The sequence below is a fragment of the Solea senegalensis genome, linkage group LG5, assembly GCF_019176455.1.
Source record: "Solea senegalensis isolate Sse05_10M linkage group LG5, IFAPA_SoseM_1, whole genome shotgun sequence".
Classification (NCBI taxonomy): Eukaryota; Metazoa; Chordata; class Actinopteri; order Pleuronectiformes; family Soleidae; genus Solea; species Solea senegalensis.
The window spans coordinates 10,488,753-10,510,422 of NC_058025.1; the positions used below are offsets into that span (position 1 = coordinate 10,488,753).

The 21,670-nt window shown below is 39.1% G+C and overlaps 4 protein-coding genes across 5 annotated transcripts in view; 2 read left to right on the forward strand and 2 right to left on the reverse strand.

Moving 5' to 3' along the window:
* The window catches only part of pcsk5b (proprotein convertase subtilisin/kexin type 5b), a 76,613-nt gene extending 73,842 nt beyond the window's left edge, over positions 1–2,771 (forward strand). Inside the window, exons 35-37 of one of the 2 annotated variants that reach the window (XM_044026298.1) lie at positions 722–822; positions 948–1,158; positions 1,509–2,771. In XM_044026298.1, the coding sequence (XP_043882233.1) occupies positions 722–822; positions 948–1,158; positions 1,509–1,915 (719 nt within the window). In that variant the 3' untranslated portion in view covers positions 1,916–2,771. The remainder of the gene's footprint in view (positions 1–721; positions 823–947; positions 1,159–1,508) is intronic. The other variant, XM_044026299.1, reaches the window with a different exon arrangement.
* Positions 2,772–4,912: 2,141 nt separating this feature from the next.
* On the reverse strand, positions 4,913–9,107 carry rfk (riboflavin kinase). Its single transcript, XM_044025431.1, has 4 exons — positions 8,549–9,107; positions 6,249–6,400; positions 5,593–5,695; positions 4,913–5,282 (listed from the first exon to the last, which is right to left on the reverse strand). The coding sequence occupies exons 1-4, from the start codon at positions 8,628–8,630 to the stop codon at positions 5,107–5,109; spliced, it is 513 nt and encodes a 170-aa protein (XP_043881366.1). The 5' UTR covers positions 8,631–9,107; the 3' UTR covers positions 4,913–5,106.
* An 844-nt stretch (positions 9,108–9,951) lies between these two features.
* LOC122769726 (beta-1,3-galactosyl-O-glycosyl-glycoprotein beta-1,6-N-acetylglucosaminyltransferase-like) lies at positions 9,952–12,885 on the forward strand. The gene is made up of 4 exons (XM_044026514.1): positions 9,952–10,513; positions 10,611–10,704; positions 11,271–11,675; positions 11,804–12,885. The coding sequence occupies exons 1-4, from the start codon at positions 10,206–10,208 to the stop codon at positions 12,392–12,394; spliced, it is 1,398 nt and encodes a 465-aa protein (XP_043882449.1). The 5' UTR covers positions 9,952–10,205; the 3' UTR covers positions 12,395–12,885.
* LOC122769432 overlaps positions 12,546–21,670 on the reverse strand; it is a 37,896-nt gene continuing 28,771 nt past the window's right edge. Inside the window, exons 11-20 of the mRNA XM_044025953.1 lie at positions 20,021–20,109; positions 19,715–19,936; positions 18,842–19,021; positions 18,405–18,504; positions 17,815–17,946; positions 16,699–16,785; positions 16,182–16,280; positions 15,695–15,736; positions 14,137–14,169; positions 12,546–13,604 (exon numbers count right to left, since the gene is read on the reverse strand). Of these exons, the coding sequence (XP_043881888.1) occupies positions 13,574–13,604; positions 14,137–14,169; positions 15,695–15,736; positions 16,182–16,280; positions 16,699–16,785; positions 17,815–17,946; positions 18,405–18,504; positions 18,842–19,021; positions 19,715–19,936; positions 20,021–20,109 (1,015 nt within the window). The 3' untranslated portion in view covers positions 12,546–13,573. The remainder of the gene's footprint in view (positions 13,605–14,136; positions 14,170–15,694; positions 15,737–16,181; positions 16,281–16,698; positions 16,786–17,814; positions 17,947–18,404; positions 18,505–18,841; positions 19,022–19,714; positions 19,937–20,020; positions 20,110–21,670) is intronic.

The window sequence follows — 21,670 nt, forward strand, 5'->3', positions numbered from 1 at the left end:
GTTGCCGTCCAGTTTGCAACCTTTATGAGGGTTCATTGACAGAAATGAACAGAATGTATTAGTGTATAATTGCTTTAAAATGAAAGATAGTCTTAGAATATAGACGCCACCATGGTCCGCCTCTACGCTTCAACTGAAACCCAAATGAACAAACCAGTCACAGTGTGCTTTCCTCAATTTGAGAGGAAATGGTCATTCTTGCATAATTGTTCTCATGTTCATTTGAACAGCTCATTTAAAATGATGACTGTGTTATATTTGTGCAGAGCTGTGAGGAACAAAGATGTTTTCTTCAGTCTGTGGAATATGATGTGTTTAGGTCAGGACAATATAATATCAGTGAATCAGTGAATGAGGAGGATGAAGGGCAGCAAGAGTGGAGCAGTGAACGAGTAGAACTTAGGGTTGTGGTGAAGGCCAACGTGGCGCCTAACGTGTAGGAAAGGAAGGAGGCAGCATTCAGTTTTTTTGTTGCACACTGCAGTCTCGCCACTAGATGTCACTAATTCCTTTACACTTCATCTCTAACAAGTAGTAAAACAGGCGTGTGCGTGCGTGTGTGCGTGCGTGCGTGTGTGCGTGTGTGTGTGTGTGTGTGTGTGTAAATATATATATATATATATATATATATACACACACACACATATATTTTGATTTGAAATCTACTTTTAGTCTTGTGATCCATCTACTATCATGTGATACCTTTTTCTCTGTGTTCCAGATAAAGGTGCTCTGGCCTGTCTGTCCTGTTATGATTCCTACGCCTTCAGGGGTGGCATCTGTATGTCTGAGTGTCTCATAGGCTTCTACGGCACTTCACAGGTGATTATTACCTTCTGTTATTTATTTACAAGTTAAAAAGACAAACAATGTACATATTAGGACCCAAATTACAGATTGCCTGTAACAGCCTATGGTAAATTGACTTAATTCCTCTGTTGCTCCAGCAGTCTGACTCCCAGAGCGATGAGCCAGAGTGTAGGCCGTGTGATTCCTCCTGCATGGACTGTCGAGGTCCCAGCATGTGGAACTGCACTGTCTGCCATGCGCTACAGATCCTGTCTGATGATGGCCGCTGCTTGAGTTGCTGTGGTGATCAGAACGGCCACGATGATAAACCGATACCCTGGGAGTGCTGTGACTGTGAGGCATCACTAGGTACAACACACACACACACAGCATTCTGTGTCATCCTGTCAGTGCATACTGCTTTTCCATATTTGAGAATACACTGAGTTCATATAGTAATCTACAACTGGAAAATAGTGTGTGTGTGTCACTCATTAGTCACAGTCCTTTGGGGCATCTTCCAATGAAGGAATTTCCAGTCTTTCTGAATGATGCTAAGAAATTTCCAGCTTACAGGATTTTCCCAAGATTTCTTGGTCTTTAATCAACACAGACACAGCGACATTTCATTACAACTGGAGTCTGGAAAGCACACAAACCCAGTATAGAGCTCACATGTGACCAATGTAACCTGATGTGCTCTATCTCATTCGTCTCAGATGAGTGTGTCATGGGTGTGAACTTTGTCCTGGAGAAAGCTGAGCCTGAAAGCAGCGCCATCAGACTCTTTGTCACTGTTTGCGTGCTACTTGTCATCCTTGGTGGTGGCGGGCTCTTCCTCTTCCTCAACGCACGGTCAAAATCCCTCACCTTGTCAGCCAAAGCCAAAGCTGGGGGCTACAAGAAACTGGACACCAACGGCAGCGTCCCCGCACAGTTTTCCACCTCCTCACTGGGGGAGTACAGTGACCGAATCTTGGACTGTAAGGAGGATGATGAGGAAGAAGAAGACGATATTGTTCACATGGGAAAAGATGGGACCGTGTATCGGAAGTTCAAGTATGGACTCTTGGATGAAGATGACATTGAACTTGAGTACGACGACGAGAGCTACTCGTATATATGAAAATCAAGCACAAAAGCAAGAAATAAAAAAGGATAAAGGATAAAGAAGGGGAGTGTTCAATATCACCGACATGAAAACGAGAAATGTGTTTATTTTTTGGCAAGTTCTTCAGACAGACGGGTAGTCATTGGATACATGATTTTTACTTAATACTCTTTTTTGTATATAAAGCTGGATGCCTTCAGATCTTGTTAGCACAATTGAAGTTTCCTTCTCTTAAAGAAGGAAACTTCCCTCCACTGTCGCCATGTGCTTTTTCACTTAGTTTCGACACCCTGATACGTAACATGCATTGGTGATTTGGGGCTGAATAAATAAAAATGGATTAATCAGGTGGAATTGAGGTGGACCAAAATGATTTTTTTTCAGTGACATTGTTGAGACAGATGACAGCTACAAGGAATTAAACCTGCCTCAAATGTCATATTTGACCATTTTGGCAGCAGATCGCTTTACACTCCTAAAAATGGAAAGAAAAAAAAGATGTAAGGCTCAGAACATGGGCTGTATTTGACATTTTCTTATCATTTTTGCTTGTTTACTTATTGTGTTATCAGGGATACTTCATCCTGGGGACCAGAGTAAATTAAATGTGTATAAAAACAAATACATCCAAGTCAAGGCTGGTCACAAAACGTGTTGCAGAAATGTATCAGAGTTAAATAATCCAACACATTCAGTCAATGTTGCTTTTAATTTAGCATCTTTGGTTTACAGTTATTAATTAATTAGTTGGACCGTAAAAAGACACATTAGTGTCTCGCAAATAATGATTACTCTGTACATGGTTGAAGTGAAATGTGCCGTGAATTATTCTTTCAAAAATAAAGGTGGATTTTGATCTGTGTGAAATATTGATGAGCAGTTTAATAATTAACAAACAATTGCAAGAGTGACTGGTGATCCCTTGGTCCTGGTGTGTGATTAGATTACACGAGAAAGCTGAGGGAGTGTGCAAGCATCTGTGCAATAGAGTGGGTGGGAAACAGATTTGCACTGTGGTGTTTGTCCTGCATAAAAGTTCAACTGACTGTTGTATTTAAAAGTAAAACTTTCCCACTGAATCCGTAGCGGAACAGGTTCTGTCCTCATCTCATAGACTAAACAGACAGAACAACAACTTGAGGACATTTTGTCACAGTCCCTCCTTCACAAATACGGACTATAGACATCACTGTGGCAGTTTTCCCTTATCCCTTATCTCTGCGTCAAACATGTAGAACTAAACCCTTACACCTCCGGGTTTGTTTGTGCAGCGACATTTACAGACTCATTCATGAACCAGTGTTTGGTCATTTTAGTGGTTTCAGACATTGTAAAATCAGGAAATACAGGTTTATTCTCATCCAACTTAACAAACCCTTAATTACACAATGTTTGTAATAGAAACATTTGCAACTGTTAATATTAGACATTACATTGACAACATTCCCGTCGGCATCAACCAATGTCATCCCAGGAAAAAAAGGCCAGATGTGGCGAGGTGCTTTTGTTTCCTGGTAAGCTTTGATTAAAAATCCTGTCAAACATGAATGAAAATATAAAGGATATCTGTGAGCTGGATTTGATTTAGTTGTAGGCTATAGATGTTTCACCTCTCACCCACGAGTCAGTCAGAACTGAAGAAGCCTCTTGAGTGAAAGGTGAAGAAAATATTAAGGATTTTCCCTTAACTCTCCATGCAGTTAAACTGGCCCCTAAACTGTAAACATCCCTCTTCAAATGTTTGATAGGTTTGGAGAAGCAGCGAGCTACAACCTGAAGTTACAGTGAGAGGACGAGCATATACAGTAGTTTACAGCATGAGACATGAAGCTTGACATAACGGTGAATTAGCAGACAGCTATAAAGTATGTATACTGTTACAATAGAACAGAAAGATTATGTCATCACTCATAAGAAGGCACTGAACACACACCCAGAAAAATCTAAATACAAAGCAGATTAAAACATTTCAAAGCACAGTGCTAGATTAATATGTTGGTTCTTTTAAACAATCACTTAAATGGGTTTGCAAGAAGTTAAATATTTGACCATTTCATGTTTTCTTTTAAATGATTGACGTGTCGACTCACACTGATCTAAAAACAGTTCCTATAAAAGACCACAAGCTCAACAGATATAACAGTAATATGTGTGTGTAGACACAGATTGTAGGTTTTTTTTCTGTCTAGACTTGATTGTCTTCAAAGATTTGTAAATATCAGTATTGGGAGAATGAGGTGTGAAAGTTTTTCCCCCGCTTTATTTGGCCTTCAAATGTTTTACTCTCTGTAATCATTGGAAAAAATAGTTTGCTTCTGCTAAAGGATTCTCACATCATCTGAAAAGTTGGTATTTTTTTATGTCTATGCTACATGTAGACATTTCATTCAATAAATAACAATTCTGCTGATTATTCAGTAATTCCAGTTAACGAGGATTATATTCATTGTTCCAGAAGAACCCCCAAATTCTCTGATTTAATAGTTTTCTAGGCAGTGATTGTAAGGAAAGTTAGACTCATGCTTAAAAAGACATTTTCTCAGAAGAACTATGAAAAAAAGAAAGTAAAGATGCCATTAAATTTATATGGTTTCATTATTTAATATCCCTGTCATCACACAGATGCCTTGCATTGAGCCACTACGTTGCATAAAGTCACAACTGTGCCAACTGTGTTCTTGTTACAGATAATAATGCCCAGACTAAACATCTGACACAGATATATCCTCATGAGAAAAGGACTTTAAAAGTGATAACCATTTTGTTTATGACCATGTGTTCATATAAATTAGTTTATGGTCTAAACCATTTGTAGTTTCTGGTCACCTTCATCTCAAACTGATTTTTGAGAGTACCTTCTCACATAAAAGATCAAATATACAGAAGCACTGGAATCCAGACACTGCAAACAGCAATTCTGGAGGGAACATATATATATAATTTGTGTGTGTGTGTATATATATGTATATATATATATATATATATATATATATATATATATATATATATATACACATATACATATATACACATATACATATACACATACACAAATTAACATTATCTAATATATCTAACTAATTTTAAAAAATGTGTCTTTTATAATTTATATCTACAAAGCGGTGCATCTAATGAGTACGAATGCAGAAAGCCTTATCTTCAGAAATGTTTGTGTATACATTAAGTGCTACAGTCACAGCCAGCTGTCAGTGACCATTCATTATAGTCTGTGATGTGGATGCTGTGGTGGTGGTGGTGGTGGCCAGGCCTGTAGATGAGGTGCTGGTGAAGAAGTTATCCTCTCTCAGTTTGAGATGCTCTGCGAGCTCCAGGTTGACCTTGGCTTCCTCAATGTCATTGTTGATGGCGGCAATCAGAGCTTCTGTTTGGAAAGAGATGCAGACAAAACAAGTGAGCCAAGTCAGTAAATGTGTGTGAATTACCTCTTCAGGACATAAACATTTATCTGGCAGAAACATAGACATGTCATAGACTGCCAAAACCTGGTCTGAATGAGGCCGAACCTCAATTCTGAGGAACTGGTTAAGTTTACGGACAAGATTTGAATTGTTGTTAGGTTAGGCATTAAGTAGTTATAGAAAAGGTTTAGGATAAAGCTTTGTTTAAGCTGTCCAAATGAATAGAAGTCAATGTACATGTGTGTGAGGGTGTTAGGAAAAAAAGTGACATACCAAGAGAGTCATAGCTTCTCTCTGGACGGATGTAGCCCACCATGACAACACTGAGAACTTCCCCATAGAAATCCTCCTTGAACGTGTGAATCACATGGGTCTCCTAGAACCAAAAAAATAATAATAAAAATTGGCATTTACTGCAATTATAAGGAATGGTCTGCTCTGCCTCTCTAACCTTAATATGAATACATTTAAAGGCACAGTATGTAATCTCTGCCACCATAGACCTAGATTGTTGACATTAGCGAGCAGCATGAAATCATGGGAACTGAATATTTCATACCTCTCTGTGTTTCATAGAGGGACTAACCATGATGCTGATAATAACCTTCTAATAATAATAATAACCGTCTTTTTTATCATTCTGGACAACCATTTATGTGCAGCCATGAGTGAAATCCCCATGAATGCACATACTCAACCGTTGACACTTTATAACCTTAAGACCCAACCTCAATCTATATTTGAGGTTGGGTCCCCCCCCTGGAATTATTTACACTCATTACTGTAGCAGAAGAAGATGTCTTGTGACCAGACCATCACTGCCTTCAAACCCTGGGTGATCTATGTAAGCATTTTATAAATTCATATTCAACGTGCATATTGTCAGTCAGACTAAAATATCAACAGTTGGTGCTTTTTATGCTACTTACCATTGACTTTTTTGTATTTTTGTAGTACGGATTCCAGCCAATGCTCATCACCATTTTGTGAACATCCCCGTTACCCACACATGCCCAGCCATAGTAGATTCCTGTGCTGATATCTGCTGGAAGATTGTCCACCACTGAGTCTGAAAAGTTGGCTGGTGACAGGATGGGGAAAGGGAGGAAGGTGAGAAAATTAAAAAGTTAAAATGAGGTCTGCAAGGAAACAAAATTATTCTTGCTCAATGGCACTTTTGCAATTGCCATATTCCATACACAAAATGTAAGTTCATAAACAAAAATCCCCTTCTTTTGTTTGTTTGTTTGTTTGTTTTTAGGAAGGAAATGGAGCAATGCTTTTTAACAAATGTGTTGTGTACAAAACAAAAAAAGCAGTAAAAGGGCCGGGCGATATGGCTGAAAAACATATCACAACTACAACAATAACTACTTCATATTGACAATTATTGAATTAATAATAAAAAATGTTTTAACTTGAACACATTTATTCTAAACTCATAAACTTTCCTCTTATTTTAATCACTACAGTTATCAACCAGACCACACAGAGGAAAATAGTAATGTCAAGCACGTTCATGAGATTTTTAAAACCAAACTTCTCAACGATGCTGACTGGAAGCATGTCCTTGGCTCTGTGAGCCACTACCTCACTACCTCAGTTATGTCTTTGTAACGTTTGGATTTTTTGTCATACTGTTGCAGAGCACCTCAACAGGGCGGTCTGTGTATCTCCACAGGTAGAGGCAGATGATGTTGATTGGCGTGCAGTACAGCGCGAGTAATCCAGGGGGTGTGAGCGATGAAGATGGTAGAATAAGTTTGTTGATAATAAGTAATAAGCTCGGTCGGACTTTAATTAACCATCAAACTGCCATACTGGCAAGGTAGTGTGTCTTTTTTTCCCTTGTTTTCAGCACTCATTCTCGCCTCTGCTCACTCGATGTTCACATGCTGTTGTTGTGAGTGAGACACGGGGAAGAGGATGGCGCAACCAAATTGACTGTTCAGTGATTGGTTTGACTGCCACTCCAGAGGCTCTGACCACTCTACAGGTTTTTTGTTTTTTCCCTAACGAAGTAGAGTGATTTTATCGACCGTTTTTTCAATTGATATTGCGGAAGTGTCTATCACAATACGTATCGTTATCGTATTATCACCCAGCCCTAAGTAAAATCAATAATTGTTTAATATTTTCACCCCACGGTTTATTAAACAATTTAGTTTGCTGATTACCTGTTTCATGCTTTAAACATTATTTTTAGTTAAAAAATACAAATGCACTGCACTGTTACATTCAAACCAGTGCACACAAAGCTCCACAGGACAAAATGGATGGCTAAAAATAGTTTGAGGTATGACTGAAAACAACGAAGTGCCCACAAGAAGTTAAATAGATGAACTTTACTGCTCAAAAAAAAAGCTGCTGGTTCTACGAAATAAAGGCTTATTGCCCCTACCCGCCCCCAAGCTGCTGTTTTTAACACACAAATACTCCCTCAGTCAGGTCTTATACAGTAGTATTGCTTGACCAGTGGTGTATACTACTTTAGTGGATACACTATCACTAATCCCGCAGGCTGTTAAAAAACAGTGTTGCTTGTTTCTGTGATACTTCAGTGTGTAGGGACGGTAAAGTCCAATGGTCAGGCATGTCGAGTGCAGGCCACTTTTCCCCAGTTACATAAAAACAAAGCACACTCAAAGCAGCATGGGTTGCCAGACCAGCAACACAATAACCTAGAAAAAGAATATGCACATGGTGAATTTTATTATATGCAAGTAAAAACAAATGTGAGTGTGATTATGAGTGCAATTTCTACAGCTGATATGCATCACTGCACATTTTGGTGGTTATACAGACACCCTGCTTCTTCTATAGTGGATATACATCTTATACCTGCGTATCATGTACACTACACCACTGTGCTTGACAGAGCATATTGTTAAATAAAGGATGCATACAAATAATGTTATTGCCATTGTTTCTATCTTTAAATTAAGCAATTGTGTCACATTTGTTAAACCGTTAAATATTCTCAGATGAGAGTGAAAAAGAACATGACCAAATATATCAGCTAAAATCAAATCATATCAGACAGGCTGTAATGACTTGTTAAGATCGTTATCAACCGTAGAAATACATATCGGTCTACCTGTACCTGTATCGATATGTACCTCTGCACGTTTTCTAGATCGATCAGTCAGATTCAGAATGACTTGGCGTTATGATCGCCATAAGCAGATACTGACATAAAAAGCTGGTTGGTAAGAGATTATTAACTCACCTGTGGGAATCCCCAGCTCTTTGCTCCCTCTCCCGAAGCCTCGGATGACCTCTCCGCGGCAGAAGTACGGTAGACTCTTCATGGTTCGCCGCTAACGGTTCACTGGCTCTGACGAAACCGACAGAATGACCTCGAACTACACAAGGAAGTGAGACCGGCTAAACGTGGGCTAGCGCCTCCTTGACAGCTCGTAAAACTCAAACTGTATCTGTCACCTTGAGGCTTTCAGAAATTGTCCTTGTATCTTCTGCTGTTGAAGTAGTAGTTGATTGTAATTTGATAAGGTTTAACCTTCCTCACAGACACAGACTTAACAGTTCACTTAACAGAGGCTAAGCTAACTGTTAGCTTCATCAGAGGGACCGGCTCTTACAACGTGTTGTTTAAGTAATTTTAAAAGAAATATTGATCCGACTGTCTATAAGAAACACAGTTCCGGCTTCTCTCAGATCCACCTGCAGTGTGACGATGAAAATAAAGACCTGGTGGTCGCAGTCAGACAGCCACTAGGATGCTGCTTACATACTACACATCTGCGTCGCACGTAAAACGCTTATGCTAACGTCATTGTCCACGTGATAGAAGGAGGCGTGGAGCCACGTGCTGCCTTCAAGTGTCGTCAGAATATTTTCAACTGAATGTTCTCGATTGGAGGTAGAAACATAAACGCCAAACGACAAACTCAGTATTATATATTTGAATAAAAGTGCATTTAAAACAAAAATACCGCCGTCATTAAATACAAATAATAGCAATATTGTACACAAGATACAGATGATCAAAATATTTTGATGTCAAATAAATGAATAAAAATAGATTTTTAGTCGTGACTAAGTACTAAGTACAATATCCATACATTATATGGATAAAGTACTTGGTTATAATCATAAAGTTATTCATTAAGAATCATTTTTACGTTTCTTTTTAAGGTCCCTCCATAAAAACAGCTGCTCTCTTTTCCCTTCAATAATACAACATAAATAATGAAAATAATGTAATTAGATGAACTGAGGGAACCTTCTCAAACATTTTTTAAAAGAACCAGTGGTCAGTCATGTATTCAACTGAGGTTAATAAAAGCTTAATCTTTGTATTGGCTGACAGTAAAATACTACATTTAACATACATTTAATACAATGTCATTTATCTACCCAGTCACAAGAGGGTGACATTTCCCAACCAAACGCTGGTCTAGTCTAGATAGAGTGACTAACAACACAATTTCAAAAATTTTATTTAGTATGAATATTTATAATTAATTATTAAATATGCATTTTATATAATATATATTGTATAGAGGTGTCTTCTCATAGACTGGCATATATATGTATATATGTGTGTGTATATATATATATGTATATATATATATATACATATATGTGCGTATATCGTTAAAGGAAACTGTGATGATGTTTTGTTTATGGAGAAAAAGGGGGGTGATTGTTTGTTGATTGCAGACACCGGACACGCGCCTGTCAATTTAGAAAAGTGGCCGCTGCGCACGTGTCATGAATCCAGCGTTAATTTTGCGCATGCGCGCACCTGTTGATCGCTGAGAGTGACCTTCTTTGACGACATGAGATAAATATAAATCTCGACTGACTGCACACATAATTCACACTAATGACATCTTAACTGAGTTTCGTACTCTGAAATAATGAGGTTCCTGAGACCAAGAAGGATTCTCCTGTTTCTGAAGCTCACTTCTGTTCTGGCGATGCTGTGGCTGCTCTCCATTCTCAGCTGCTCTGATGAAGAGTGGGATTCAAACTACAGACTCGGTTACCGCTGGTTCGAGTACGCGGACGATGACGGGAGCCCGGAAGCCACGTGCAACTGCTCGGCCATCCTGCAGGGAGACAGCCGGGCAGTAGAACAGGCCAAAATACTCAGCATCACCAGGGCTTTCCGCAAGAATGTTCTACTTTCGGATGAGCATTACATTAAAGCGGCCCAAGACTGCAGGTGTGTGGCTTTACACTACATTTATATTTTGATTTATTGCTCCGAGTGTGACATCTTGACAGAAATTAGTAATGTTTCCGACGTTGTGCATTTACAGGGAATTCAAGTTGAGCAGGAGATACATAACATTCCCATTAAGTCAGGAGGAAGAGGACTTCCCAATAGCTTACTCTTTGGTTGTGCATCATAAGGTAAACATATTTAAAATCCTTTATTTGATTCTGTTAATGTTAAAGTGTGTGTGTGTGTGTGTGTATTCTGCCTTGCGTACATACATTCTGCCTTTTTGGGGGGTTTTTTTCTGAACAAAAACAATGTGACATTTGTATGCTGTGTCCTTGTGATAGTTGACAGGTGACTAGAAACACAAAAAAGTGCCCACTAAACATCTCAGAAGTAATTCAGCACATTGATGCGATAAATGCATCTGCCCTGTGTCTGTTCCCTCCAGTGTTGCCAGATATACAATAACTATTATATCTGTGTTGTCCTGCCTCTTGACAAGGGACAGTATAGTTTGTGCTTTCTTGTTTGTGTCTGGTCTCCCACAAAATCAAAATCACATTTGAAGATCTTCTAGTGTGGGACAGGCTTTACTCAGGTGATAGAGCAAAACTCATGCACTGTAAACTTTAAAAGTGGAGTCAAAATGTATTGATCAAAAGGGCCCTTTGCTTATTTTACAGATTAAATTCTTTTCATTTGAAAAGTACACACAAAGCAGATTTTTAAACTTTTTATTTTTCATGTATTTTAGGTGCAGAACTTTGAGCGGCTCCTGAGAGCCATCTACGCACCTCAAAATCTATACTGCGTCCACGTGGACAAAAAAGCAAAGGACTCGGTTGTAGCTGCCATCACGGCGATTACGTCCTGTTTCCCAAACACCTTCATGGTCAGCAGGACTGAAGATGTGATCTACGGTGCCTGGCCACGTGTCCAGGCCGACCTCAACTGTATGGCTGATCTTTATAACATGCGCAAAAAATGGAAATACTTCATCAACCTTTGTGGCCAAGATTTCCCTCTAAAAACCAATTTGGAGATCGTAAGACAGCTGCGTTCACTGAACGGTGCAAACAGTTTAGAGTCGGAACAAATGCCTGCAGGAAAGGCGTGGAGGGTGGCCTCTGTTTGCCAGATACTTGATGGAAGATTAGAGGTACTTTTTTTTTTTTTTTAAGGTTTTAATACTTATAATTATTTGCAAGGTTTACTTTAACAGTTCAAACTGACCTCATTTATCAATAATACTATGCTTGTATAATTCTGTGTTTTTAACCGTCTCAGGTGACGCAAACACCAAAGGGGCCGCCTCCCTTCAACATGCCTATTCTGTCAGGAAATGCCTACATTGTGGTAAACCGAGGCTTCATCCGCACTGTGCTGAAGGACAAGCGAGTGCAGGCACTGTTGGAATGGTCCAAAGACACATACAGTCCCGACGAGTTCATCTGGGCGACCATTCAACGAATCCCCGGCGTCCCAGGCTCGACCTGGCCCAGCCCCAAATACGACATGACCGACATCAACGCCATCGCAAGACTGGTGAAATGGGATGGACACGAGGGGTCACGCAGTTCAATACAGGCGGTGTATCCAGCGTGCGAAGGTACACATGTGCGGTCAGTATGCGTGTATGGTTCTGGAGACCTCCAGTGGATGCTGGAGCAGCATCATCTATTTGCTAATAAGTTTGACATTGATATGGACCCTGTTGCTGTCTACTGCCTGGAGAAATATCTGAGACAGAAGGCACTGTCTGAGTTACAATACATGTATGAGAGGTTTATCACTGCAACCAAGGACGCAATTAAATTCAATCCTTTATTTATACAGGAAGACTTCATTTCGAGAGTTATCGTAAGTTTATTATTTTAGTGTTAAAGTAACTCAAATAAGTGGCAATACATTATCCAGTCATATTCCTGCTGTTCTACCAGTGGTCAGTCTTCTCAGAAGCCCAGAGGTCAAATATTTTAAAAAGAAATGAACATTAAAATGTTGCAGATTTTTAAAAAAAAAACAGTGAGAGGGGCAAACACATCTTTATTGAAACAAAACATTTTATACAACAACCAAAGACCTTACAAGCCACAAATGTGTATATAAATAAAAAGCACAGTATTGACCCTCTTCATACAGTTCCTGTCGAGCTGTCAGAACAATTTAACCTTTCTCTCTCACACACACATATATACGCACACTTACAACCAAGAGAAACCACAACTTGAGTTACACTGGTACACAATTCTGCATCTGAGTTAGGAATCAAATAGATTTCTGATACTGCAGCAACTGAAAGCATGCAACACATTACTGCAGCTACTGGTAACTGACTTTTTTTGCTACTTTTTTTTATGTCATGACATCTCAAGTATTTTCACAGTGATATACAGTACAATGCTAATAGAAGAGCCTATTTGTAGCATTCTTATGATTGTATAAGGTGCTGGATGACACAGTGATATAATAAACTGTTCAAAAACAGTTTGACCAGTCTGTTTCATGCCATTACAAACTGCAGGTGGAGTACAGAGTTTTGTAAACCATGATCATCAGAAATGTGACTCTAGTTAATATCCATTAACATGAGTCTATTGACTGAGCTACAGAACAGTCACTGGCTATTTGGGAACACAAATGGATATTTGTGAGCAGAAGGGCAGTAGCATTATTTTTGTTTGGTTGTGAAGAATGCATCAATGAACCAAAGTATGTTAGTAACTCAATGGCATTAATACAAAGTCATGGAGGATTAAAAAGGGAACACAATCAAGTGCTGTGTGATGTACAGGGTAAAAGCATCTTCCCTCCAGCACAGTGACACAGTCTCTATCACTGTAAACATGGTATGATGTTTTATCACCTTCAGAGTTGGTGCTCGTCTCTCATTGAGCGAGCAAAGGCCTGATGTTTTGTACCACAGCATCTTCTTCTCCAGCCGGCTGCTAGTGCTGCATACATCATGCTGCAGGCGTGCTCATGTTCACACATGCTGTGGTAGAATACAGCATGTTGCAGGGAGATGAAAAGCAGGAGTTGCCTATCTTTTATTCGTCAAATGGCTGAATTCCCCCTCTTGTCGGCTCTAAGTGAAAGACGAGATGACAAATATGACATTTTCATATGGTACTGATATGAATATTTGGATACCTTCACCTGAACAATTCCAATTTTAATTAAAAACAAACTTGCGTTTTACATTGCATCTTTGAGTACATACCAACTGCAAAATCAGCACGTGCCTAGTGGCCACTTAAATTCAAGCATTGTTCGAGAAAAGCAAAGCACCAGAGCATTTATTTATTTTTTTTTTCAGTTTGTCTTTAATGTCAAATACATGCAAGATTATGTGCCTGTTTGTGTCCATGTCTTGGATATTTACAACTTCATCACTGACTTGTTTCTGGTTTAGAAACCGTTGAGCGGATACACTACTCGCATTACTGATATTGAAATATGCAAATCTAAAAAAGACAACGCAGTTCACCGCATCTACTGACACAGTTTTGACGACATGTATCTGTGTGGTGTTGGTCAGCACGCCGTTTGATTACTCTTGTCAGAGAACATTGATTGTTTCCCACTTTTGTCTGAGAGACCAGGAGCACATTACTCACTTTGATGCTGTGTCCTGCAAATCTGAGTCCAGTCTGGTTTAGCATTTGGGTTGGGAGGTGGAGAGAAAAGGTTAGTGATGGAGTCAATATGGTGAGCACACATCGGGCATCAGTAGCCTCTCTTTATCAGTGACGTATGAAAGCGCAGTTGGACAGAAGATGTGGGTCAACTAAGAATATTCTGGCTTAAATCTTTTTTGTGTTAATGTACACTATATGGACAAAATTATTGGGACCATTACACCAAGAGGGACATTAATGACGTATTCAAACTACTTTCGCAGCTATAACCGCTTCTACTCTTGTTGAAAGAAGTGCTTCTATATGAATCTGTGTCCATTTATGTGTGAGGTCAGACCCTGATGTTGGACTAGAAGGCCTGGCTCCCAATCTCTGTTCCAGTTTATCCCAAAGGTGCTTGATGTGGGTTGAGGTCAGGGCTCTGTGTGGGCCAGTCAAGTTCTTCCACACCAAACTCAAAAGTCCTTATAGTCCTTGCTTTGTGCACTGGGGCACAGGAAGGGTCTTCCTCAAACTGTTGCCACAAAGTTGGAAGCATAGCATCGTCCACAATATCTCTGTATGCTGAAGCGTTAAGATTGTCCTTCATTGGAGATAAGGGGTCGAGCCTAAAGCCTGATTAAAACGCCTGAATTCAATACTTAACAGGTGTGGCCAAATCCTTTTGTCCATATAATGTATGTTTTAGGGAATCTGTGAGCTACAAACAGATCACATTTTCTTTTATGTTGTAAATCTGGATATAAGCTCTTTTAACTGGACTTGGGCCCAAAAAATCACAGAGGCTGTAAAAGCTTTTTCTGACACAACTGGTGTGCAGACACTTTCTGTTTTATCATTTCATCGATCCTGCCCAGCACCCAGTCTCTATGTAATTTTGGATGTTTCACACTTTATAGAACAGTAGTTGGGCACATGGCTGCGCTCCACTTAGTAAAATAATGTGTTGCTGTTTAAGTAAAAGGATGTTTATTTCTGTATGATCTTGTACCAGGGATCAATATTGCTGTCCTTTCACCATGTCTGCTATTTTCATTGCCCCTTTGTGTGGTATGTGTCGTATTTCAAATTGTAATAGTATAAATAAGATGTGTGTATTTGACTCTAATTGCGGTTATAAACCAACCTGTGCTCTCTATACATACAGGGGCTTTTCAACCAGCCACACCAGTTTGAAGTTTTTTTTCCCTCATTTATGCATTTCATGTAAATTCCTTTATAGCAAACCAGTCATGCTTAAGGAGTGACAATGCATATCTGTTGTTAGTGCAGGCTACTTTAGGGTTATATACAGTATGATGATGATTAGATTTTTAGTCACTATAATGTCAGGGATGACCGGTGAGATGAAGCAAGTTTACATTGGAAGCAGCATCACAGACAGAAGTCAGTAATGGTTTTAGTTTGGATAAGGAGACAGCCTGAGGTCAGTAGAAGGTTAGTCCCAGCATTGGGAAAAATTCACATTAGCTTTTTTTTTTTTGCAGGGAGAGTTTTACAAAACCACCTGATCGGTACAGGCAGAATGGTGATTTACCTCATGCATGCAAGTCTGTGTTTACCCCTCTCCTCGTCATACCTTTGGGCAGAGTGATAGATATGTATATTTTATTACGTCTGCAAAAATGTATTTGTGTCTACCGATTGTAGCAGAAATACAGTGTGTGTCAATGACCATGGCTTTTATCACGCCAGAAAGAAACAAGACAGAAAAATCTAACACAACAAATATAACATCAATACTGCCTGCACTTTACTTACTTTACACTGTATGAGTTAGATTGTTAGCTCACTGCTTCTTTAAATACTTAAAGAAAGGGGCTTAAACAAAACTACAGTGAAGCAAGGAAGAAAAAGTGGGTAATTTATAATCTAATTTCTTGTCTCTCTATGCAGACCATGGCAGCATGCTATTCTCTTTTAAAATGGCAGGGTTTCCTGACTGTCTATTAAATACCACAAAAATCAGCAAGTAAAAACTTTCTGCAGATCCACACATTAAATACTGAGAAAGGCTGACTCACTTGACGATGCTGGGTGGAATGTGAACATACTCCATTGGGATGATTTGGCCGAGCTCCTGCAGACTATGCACATACTTGATCTTACTGCTGAACTTGGAGCTGTCGAAAAACAGAAAGGACAAAGTTTAGTTTTACTGCATCATTGTGATTCATCTGTGTTTTTGGAAATGCCATAAAGAAGCAAAGAAATCACTACATTGAATACTATAGTTTAATGATCTAATTTTTACCAAAGGGGTGGAGTGGCTCAGTGGTTAAGACCGATACCCTGTGTGCAAAAAGACATCATGGTCGCAAGTTTGACTCCACCCCTGGTTTATTGTACTCAATTCCAATTCCATTGTAAGTCGCTTTGGATGAAAGCGGCTGCTAAATGACATGTAATGTAATGTACTAACATGTCCTGGATGTAGTTGTATAAAGAATTGGTAGATACATTTATGAAACAGTGCAGGTTCATCTTCTGCAGTAATGAATGCACTGTATGTTATCTTTATGTATAGCACAGAAATGAAACCTTATGAAGGGTCTGGTGAGTCCCAGCAAAGTGCGTATGAACCAGGAAGGATGGACAATGATGAACATCTTAAGGTTTTTCTTCAGTCTGTGGAACAAGAGGTGAAATAGAATGTGTAAAAACATTAGTAAGACCTCCAATAATAACTCAAGTTTAATATACTATTTTTTCTTTACTCATAACTTGTTTTAACACTTGTTAACTTGTACAAAATGGCATGCGTAATCTGGTGAATGCGCCACAATATTAGGTACTCGAGGAGATGAAAACTGCCTATTGAGTGCTTGTTTTTTAAATTTTATAAATGAATTAATTTAAAAAGGAGATGATACACAAGGAATAAGTGAGCATTATCAAAACTATACAAAAACATTAACTTTCAAATGTGTTTCAAACGACGAGACACACAATGTTATGTTTATTTTACGGTCAGTCGTCCTGAGGTTTGAGTTAGACAGGTCTGCCCTCTACTGGCAGAACATGAAACTCCTTTGAGTAGTGACTGCACTAACAAAGTATACCAAACCTGTTTTCAACAAGATTTTGTGACAAAAAGGTAAATGCACTTCTATGATGTATAAACAGGATCAGTGTTTATGCACAATAACATTTAAGTAATCGGGTTGGCTTGTGTTTTGATTTCTGTAGATGTATCAATAAAATGCCATACTCGTTTAGTTAAACATCACTTATAACAGTATGTGTTAAGAAATATTAATTTAGAGGAAGAATCAATCACAGGGTGAGATTTGCCCTAATATGGTTTTAATTAATTTTAACAACCAACAAAAACTAGAAGTTTATCATTATATTTTATCTGTACGTGTTGTGTGTAACAAAGCCACCATAGCAAGATTAAGTTAGAAAGCTCTAAATAGTAGATGCTGCTATTTATTTTTCAAGCTGGTTTTGGACTTTTCATTTATGGTGATGCATAATTTTAAATAATTCATTACAGTCTGTTTTAGACTTTGTAAAAAAAACAAAAAACAACATAATGTCATTACAACTTAGTATTGATGTATTTAAAAACAAATCTGTGGCTCTGTGTAATCATAAAAGTACTGGTCGGTCTAAGAACCGAAAATATTTCTCTGTTGTGCTCTTGTGATTTACCTTCTGTCTATCATTTGGTAGCACTTCTTCATCCAGGTAAAACCAGGCATCCTCCTGCGAGGTGTGGCGCCATTCAAGTACACAATCATATAATCCTCTGCCACCATTAGTTCCAGGGTGCTAATTACATACCTGCACGGAGACGGAGACAATACTGTTAGACTGGACAGTATTTATAGAGAAGCAAAGCAACAAACGGTATAATATAATAATTTTGTTTATACATATATATAGTGTATCATGAGTAGGGCTCGGCCCATTCACTAACAAATGAATCCTTGCATCTAATAACTTGGTGAAGGTTTTTTTTCCTATTTCGACATGGAAGTCGGCACCAAAACAGTTCAAGCTCTGAGCTGAATTTCAGTGGTGACCGTGAACTGGGCTTTCTTGTCAAATATCAATAACTTCACTTCATGCTGTTGTGGCTCAATGACGGCAAACATTCCTGCATTCAGGCTCTGAGAGGAGTGGAAGCTGTTCACGCAGCAAATTAATCACCACGGTATTTGGAGTGACACGCATGTGGGTGTAATACTCCAGTGTCCAGATCCCCCTTTTTTTTGGCCATGTAGTAAAACTTTACTTACAGAAATAGGTTTTCCATTACATAATTGTAATTCTCACAGTCGCTGTCTGGTAGGAAACACGCTGCAAACACAATGATGGCGTTCTGCTCGGCGTAATAACCTAAAAAAAAACACAATCACAGACACAGACAGTTGGTCTCGCTGCAGTGCAAATGTACACACCTGTGCATCTGTTCTTAAACTGAATACATTTCTTCTTATTCAATAAGGGTTGTTGTGCCAAACTTGACCTGGACCTTATTCATCAACTAATTCAAGGTCAATCAGACAGCACCATTATTACACATGGATCACACAATCATTTATAGTTGATGTGCATTCACAGAATTTTAAAAGGACAATCTGAAATCAATAATGTCTCATTCGTAGAATTTGTTTATAAGTTAAATCTGACAAAAATGTTTTTGTTTTTTTTTAGCATTTGTAGCATTACCTACCTCCATGAGAAATAACTCTTTTGTATGGTTCAATGCTCCTCATGTCAATGCGATGCTCATGCTCTCCAATCACCACACTTCTCCACAGTCTGCGGTCTCTGCTCTGCTCAGCTGACCCGTGTCCTGACATGACATCACCTGAAGTTGCTCCTATACCCAGATTATACTCCGCTGAGTCTCCTGTATGTGACACCAATGACACGTCAGTATAGATGTGACGCATCTTCTATTTAAACTGCAGTGCCTTTTAAATACAAACAAATGTATGTTACAAATCTATTGAGGTCACATAATATTCATTATCAGTGGTGACTGTCATTTGTTTTACATCAAGACAGGCAACCGCAGCATTGTGCTACTAAAGTGAGGTTAGAGTATGAGTGAAAATAAAAAGAATGCCCACAGAAAAAGAATTCTGCAGCTCAAATAACGCGGTCGTTCAGCACTTTGACGCATGGCTGTACATATATATAAAAAAAAAAGGACTTAGTCTTCCGGATACTATCTGAAGCCAACCAGCCAAAAGAGATTGAGAATATAATGATTAACCACTAGGGAGCAACCCTGCTGGTTGCAAATAACAATTCTGTTTGAATGGAAGGAAAAGATAAACAACGTAGCACACAAATAGTGTTACGTCAGTAACATCGTCAATAACAATCACCAAAATGCGCACACTGCAGCTTTAAGTTTAAAAAGATGAGACAACATAACATTTCAGAGAGGAGATCACAACTGACAAATCCTTTATACAGGCGATTTATACAGGCGTTAAAATGAGAATTATGGATGCAGCCACATTTACATACTGTATATCAACAGTGTTTGTACTTATATGTACAGTATTTCTGTGTCTTCTAGTGCGCGTCTCACCGTGTGGGTTCAACTCCAGTGAGTCAGCCTCATCCGATGTGTCCAACTCATCGACGTTGATGTCCAGGTCGTCTCCGGTATCCAAGGCATCATCCTCTGTGTCCAGAGCATCTTCCGAGAGAAGAGACCCCTCACTGCGGTCCAGGGACACGTCCATCTGTGGAGCCACCAACTTTCTCCTGTGATTTGAGCTGCCTGATACATCTGCTGAGGACGGTGGGTCTGGTCAGGGAGAGGAAGTTAAAGTGAATGTTTTACATTTTTGTAACATAGCTAAAATGGAAACCACCTGCAGTAAGTTTTTACCTTCTCTGTTATCCGGCTCCTCAGCAGCCTCTTCACTGGAGGCCCTCTTCATCATCATCTCTGCTCCAGTGTCTCTCTGTTGGGTGTTTCTGCTCAGAGGCACAAAAAGACAATAATGAGCCACAACGTAAATGATCATCGCTATTACCACAGCCACCATAGGCACAGCTACCAACAGTATTGGCCCAAACAAGCCAAAGAAAACCATTGACAGAACGAGAATCTAACTTGTCTCATGACACTGAATGAGGAAGAGTTAAAAAATCTGTTCGTCTCACTTCAGACATTGAAATATTGCAAAAATTAAAAAGCAGGCACACAGAACGCAACTCACTGCTTCATTCCCAGGCTGCACATGTAGGCTGAGGAAACAATACTGAGCAGTGTTGCTACCTCCCCCTACCAAAGCCCCTCTGATAGACTCTGATTAACATAAACCCGCTAACAATAGAGAGACATACTGGACAGAGAAGCCAGTACACATGCTTATACTGTAAACATGAAGAAACACACACACAAACCCACACTTTTTGTTTTTTTTAAATGCTTTGTCTCAGAAGACCTACTTTCCCCTCACTCTGTCTTCTCATAATGAGTGGTTGAACCTCTCTTTCCACTATCAGGTCACATGACCACGTGAATATGGACACACACACACACACACACACACAGAGGGGAGGGTTGTGTATCTCAAAGTGGGGGCAGGTCATCTTAATTACAAATTGAGGGGGGAAAAAAGCTACCATGATGCATCTGCTTATGAGCAACAATTAAACTGCAAGACATACACAGTGAATATGGGGCAAAGCTATGAGGCATAAATGTTATTGTGATTTAAAAAAAAAAGAAGTTTAAAATCAGTGGATATCAATAATTATTGTGATGCGTGTCAGATAACTATGCTTTTAAAATTCTTTACAGACCGAAAATGAAAAACTATTGTTAAACATGGGAAACTTTCACACATCTCACAGCAATTATGTGTCTCAAAATGTGTTTGCATAATGCATAAACATTAAATTGATGCACAGTGAACCTTTGTTAGATTGCTACTGAGGAAAATGATTACATGATATCCATCCATCCATTATCTACCACTTTACCCTCCACACGAGGGTCGCGGGGGAGTGCTGTGCCAATCTCAGCTGACAGGGCGATAGGCGGGGTAAACCCTGGACAGATCGCCAGTTCATCACAGGGCCACATAGAGACAAACAACCATCCACTCCATTTATGCCCACTCTCACACCCATGGTCAATTTCATGTGTTCAATTAGCCTGCTCACCAAATCTGCATGTTTTTGGACTGTGGGAGGAAACCGGAGAACCCGGAGAAAACCCACACATACACACATAGGGAGAACATGCAAACTCCATGCAAAAAGGCCCTTGCACATGATGTACAGTATTTGGTTATTAAATAATTGCCCAGCCCTACAAAAGACCATCGTTTGAGATTTGAACTAAAAATACCATAGCTGAAATATAATGTGAAAATAAAAGCAGCTAACCAGAACTAACGAAATATTAAATAATGAATAGAATATAACCAGAATTATCGAAGAAATTAAAGAAAGATACCAGAGATTAACTGTTTTTTTCTCTACAAGAAAAAGGAAATGGACATGTCTAAACGCCTGGAGCTGATAC

Excerpts from the sequence above, each read along its gene's own strand:
- rfk (XM_044025431.1), bottom strand. The coding sequence starts at position 8,630 with ATGAAGAGTCTACCGTACTTCTGCCGCGGAGAGGTCATCCGAGGCTTC. Across the intron at positions 5,696-6,248 it reads AAAATACAAAAAAGTCAATG|GAGACCCATGTGATTCACAC; the intron begins GTAAGTAGCATA and ends TTTTGGTTCTAG. Across the intron at positions 5,283-5,592 it reads GAGAAGCTATGACTCTCTTG|AAGCTCTGATTGCCGCCATC; the intron begins GTATGTCACTTT and ends CTTTCCAAACAG.
- LOC122769726 (XM_044026514.1), top strand. The coding sequence starts at position 10,206 with ATGAGGTTCCTGAGACCAAGAAGGATTCTCCTGTTTCTGAAGCTCACT. Across the intron at positions 10,514-10,610 it reads AAAGCGGCCCAAGACTGCAG|GGAATTCAAGTTGAGCAGGA; the intron begins GTGTGTGGCTTT and ends GTGCATTTACAG. Across the intron at positions 10,705-11,270 it reads CTTTGGTTGTGCATCATAAG|GTGCAGAACTTTGAGCGGCT; the intron begins GTAAACATATTT and ends CATGTATTTTAG.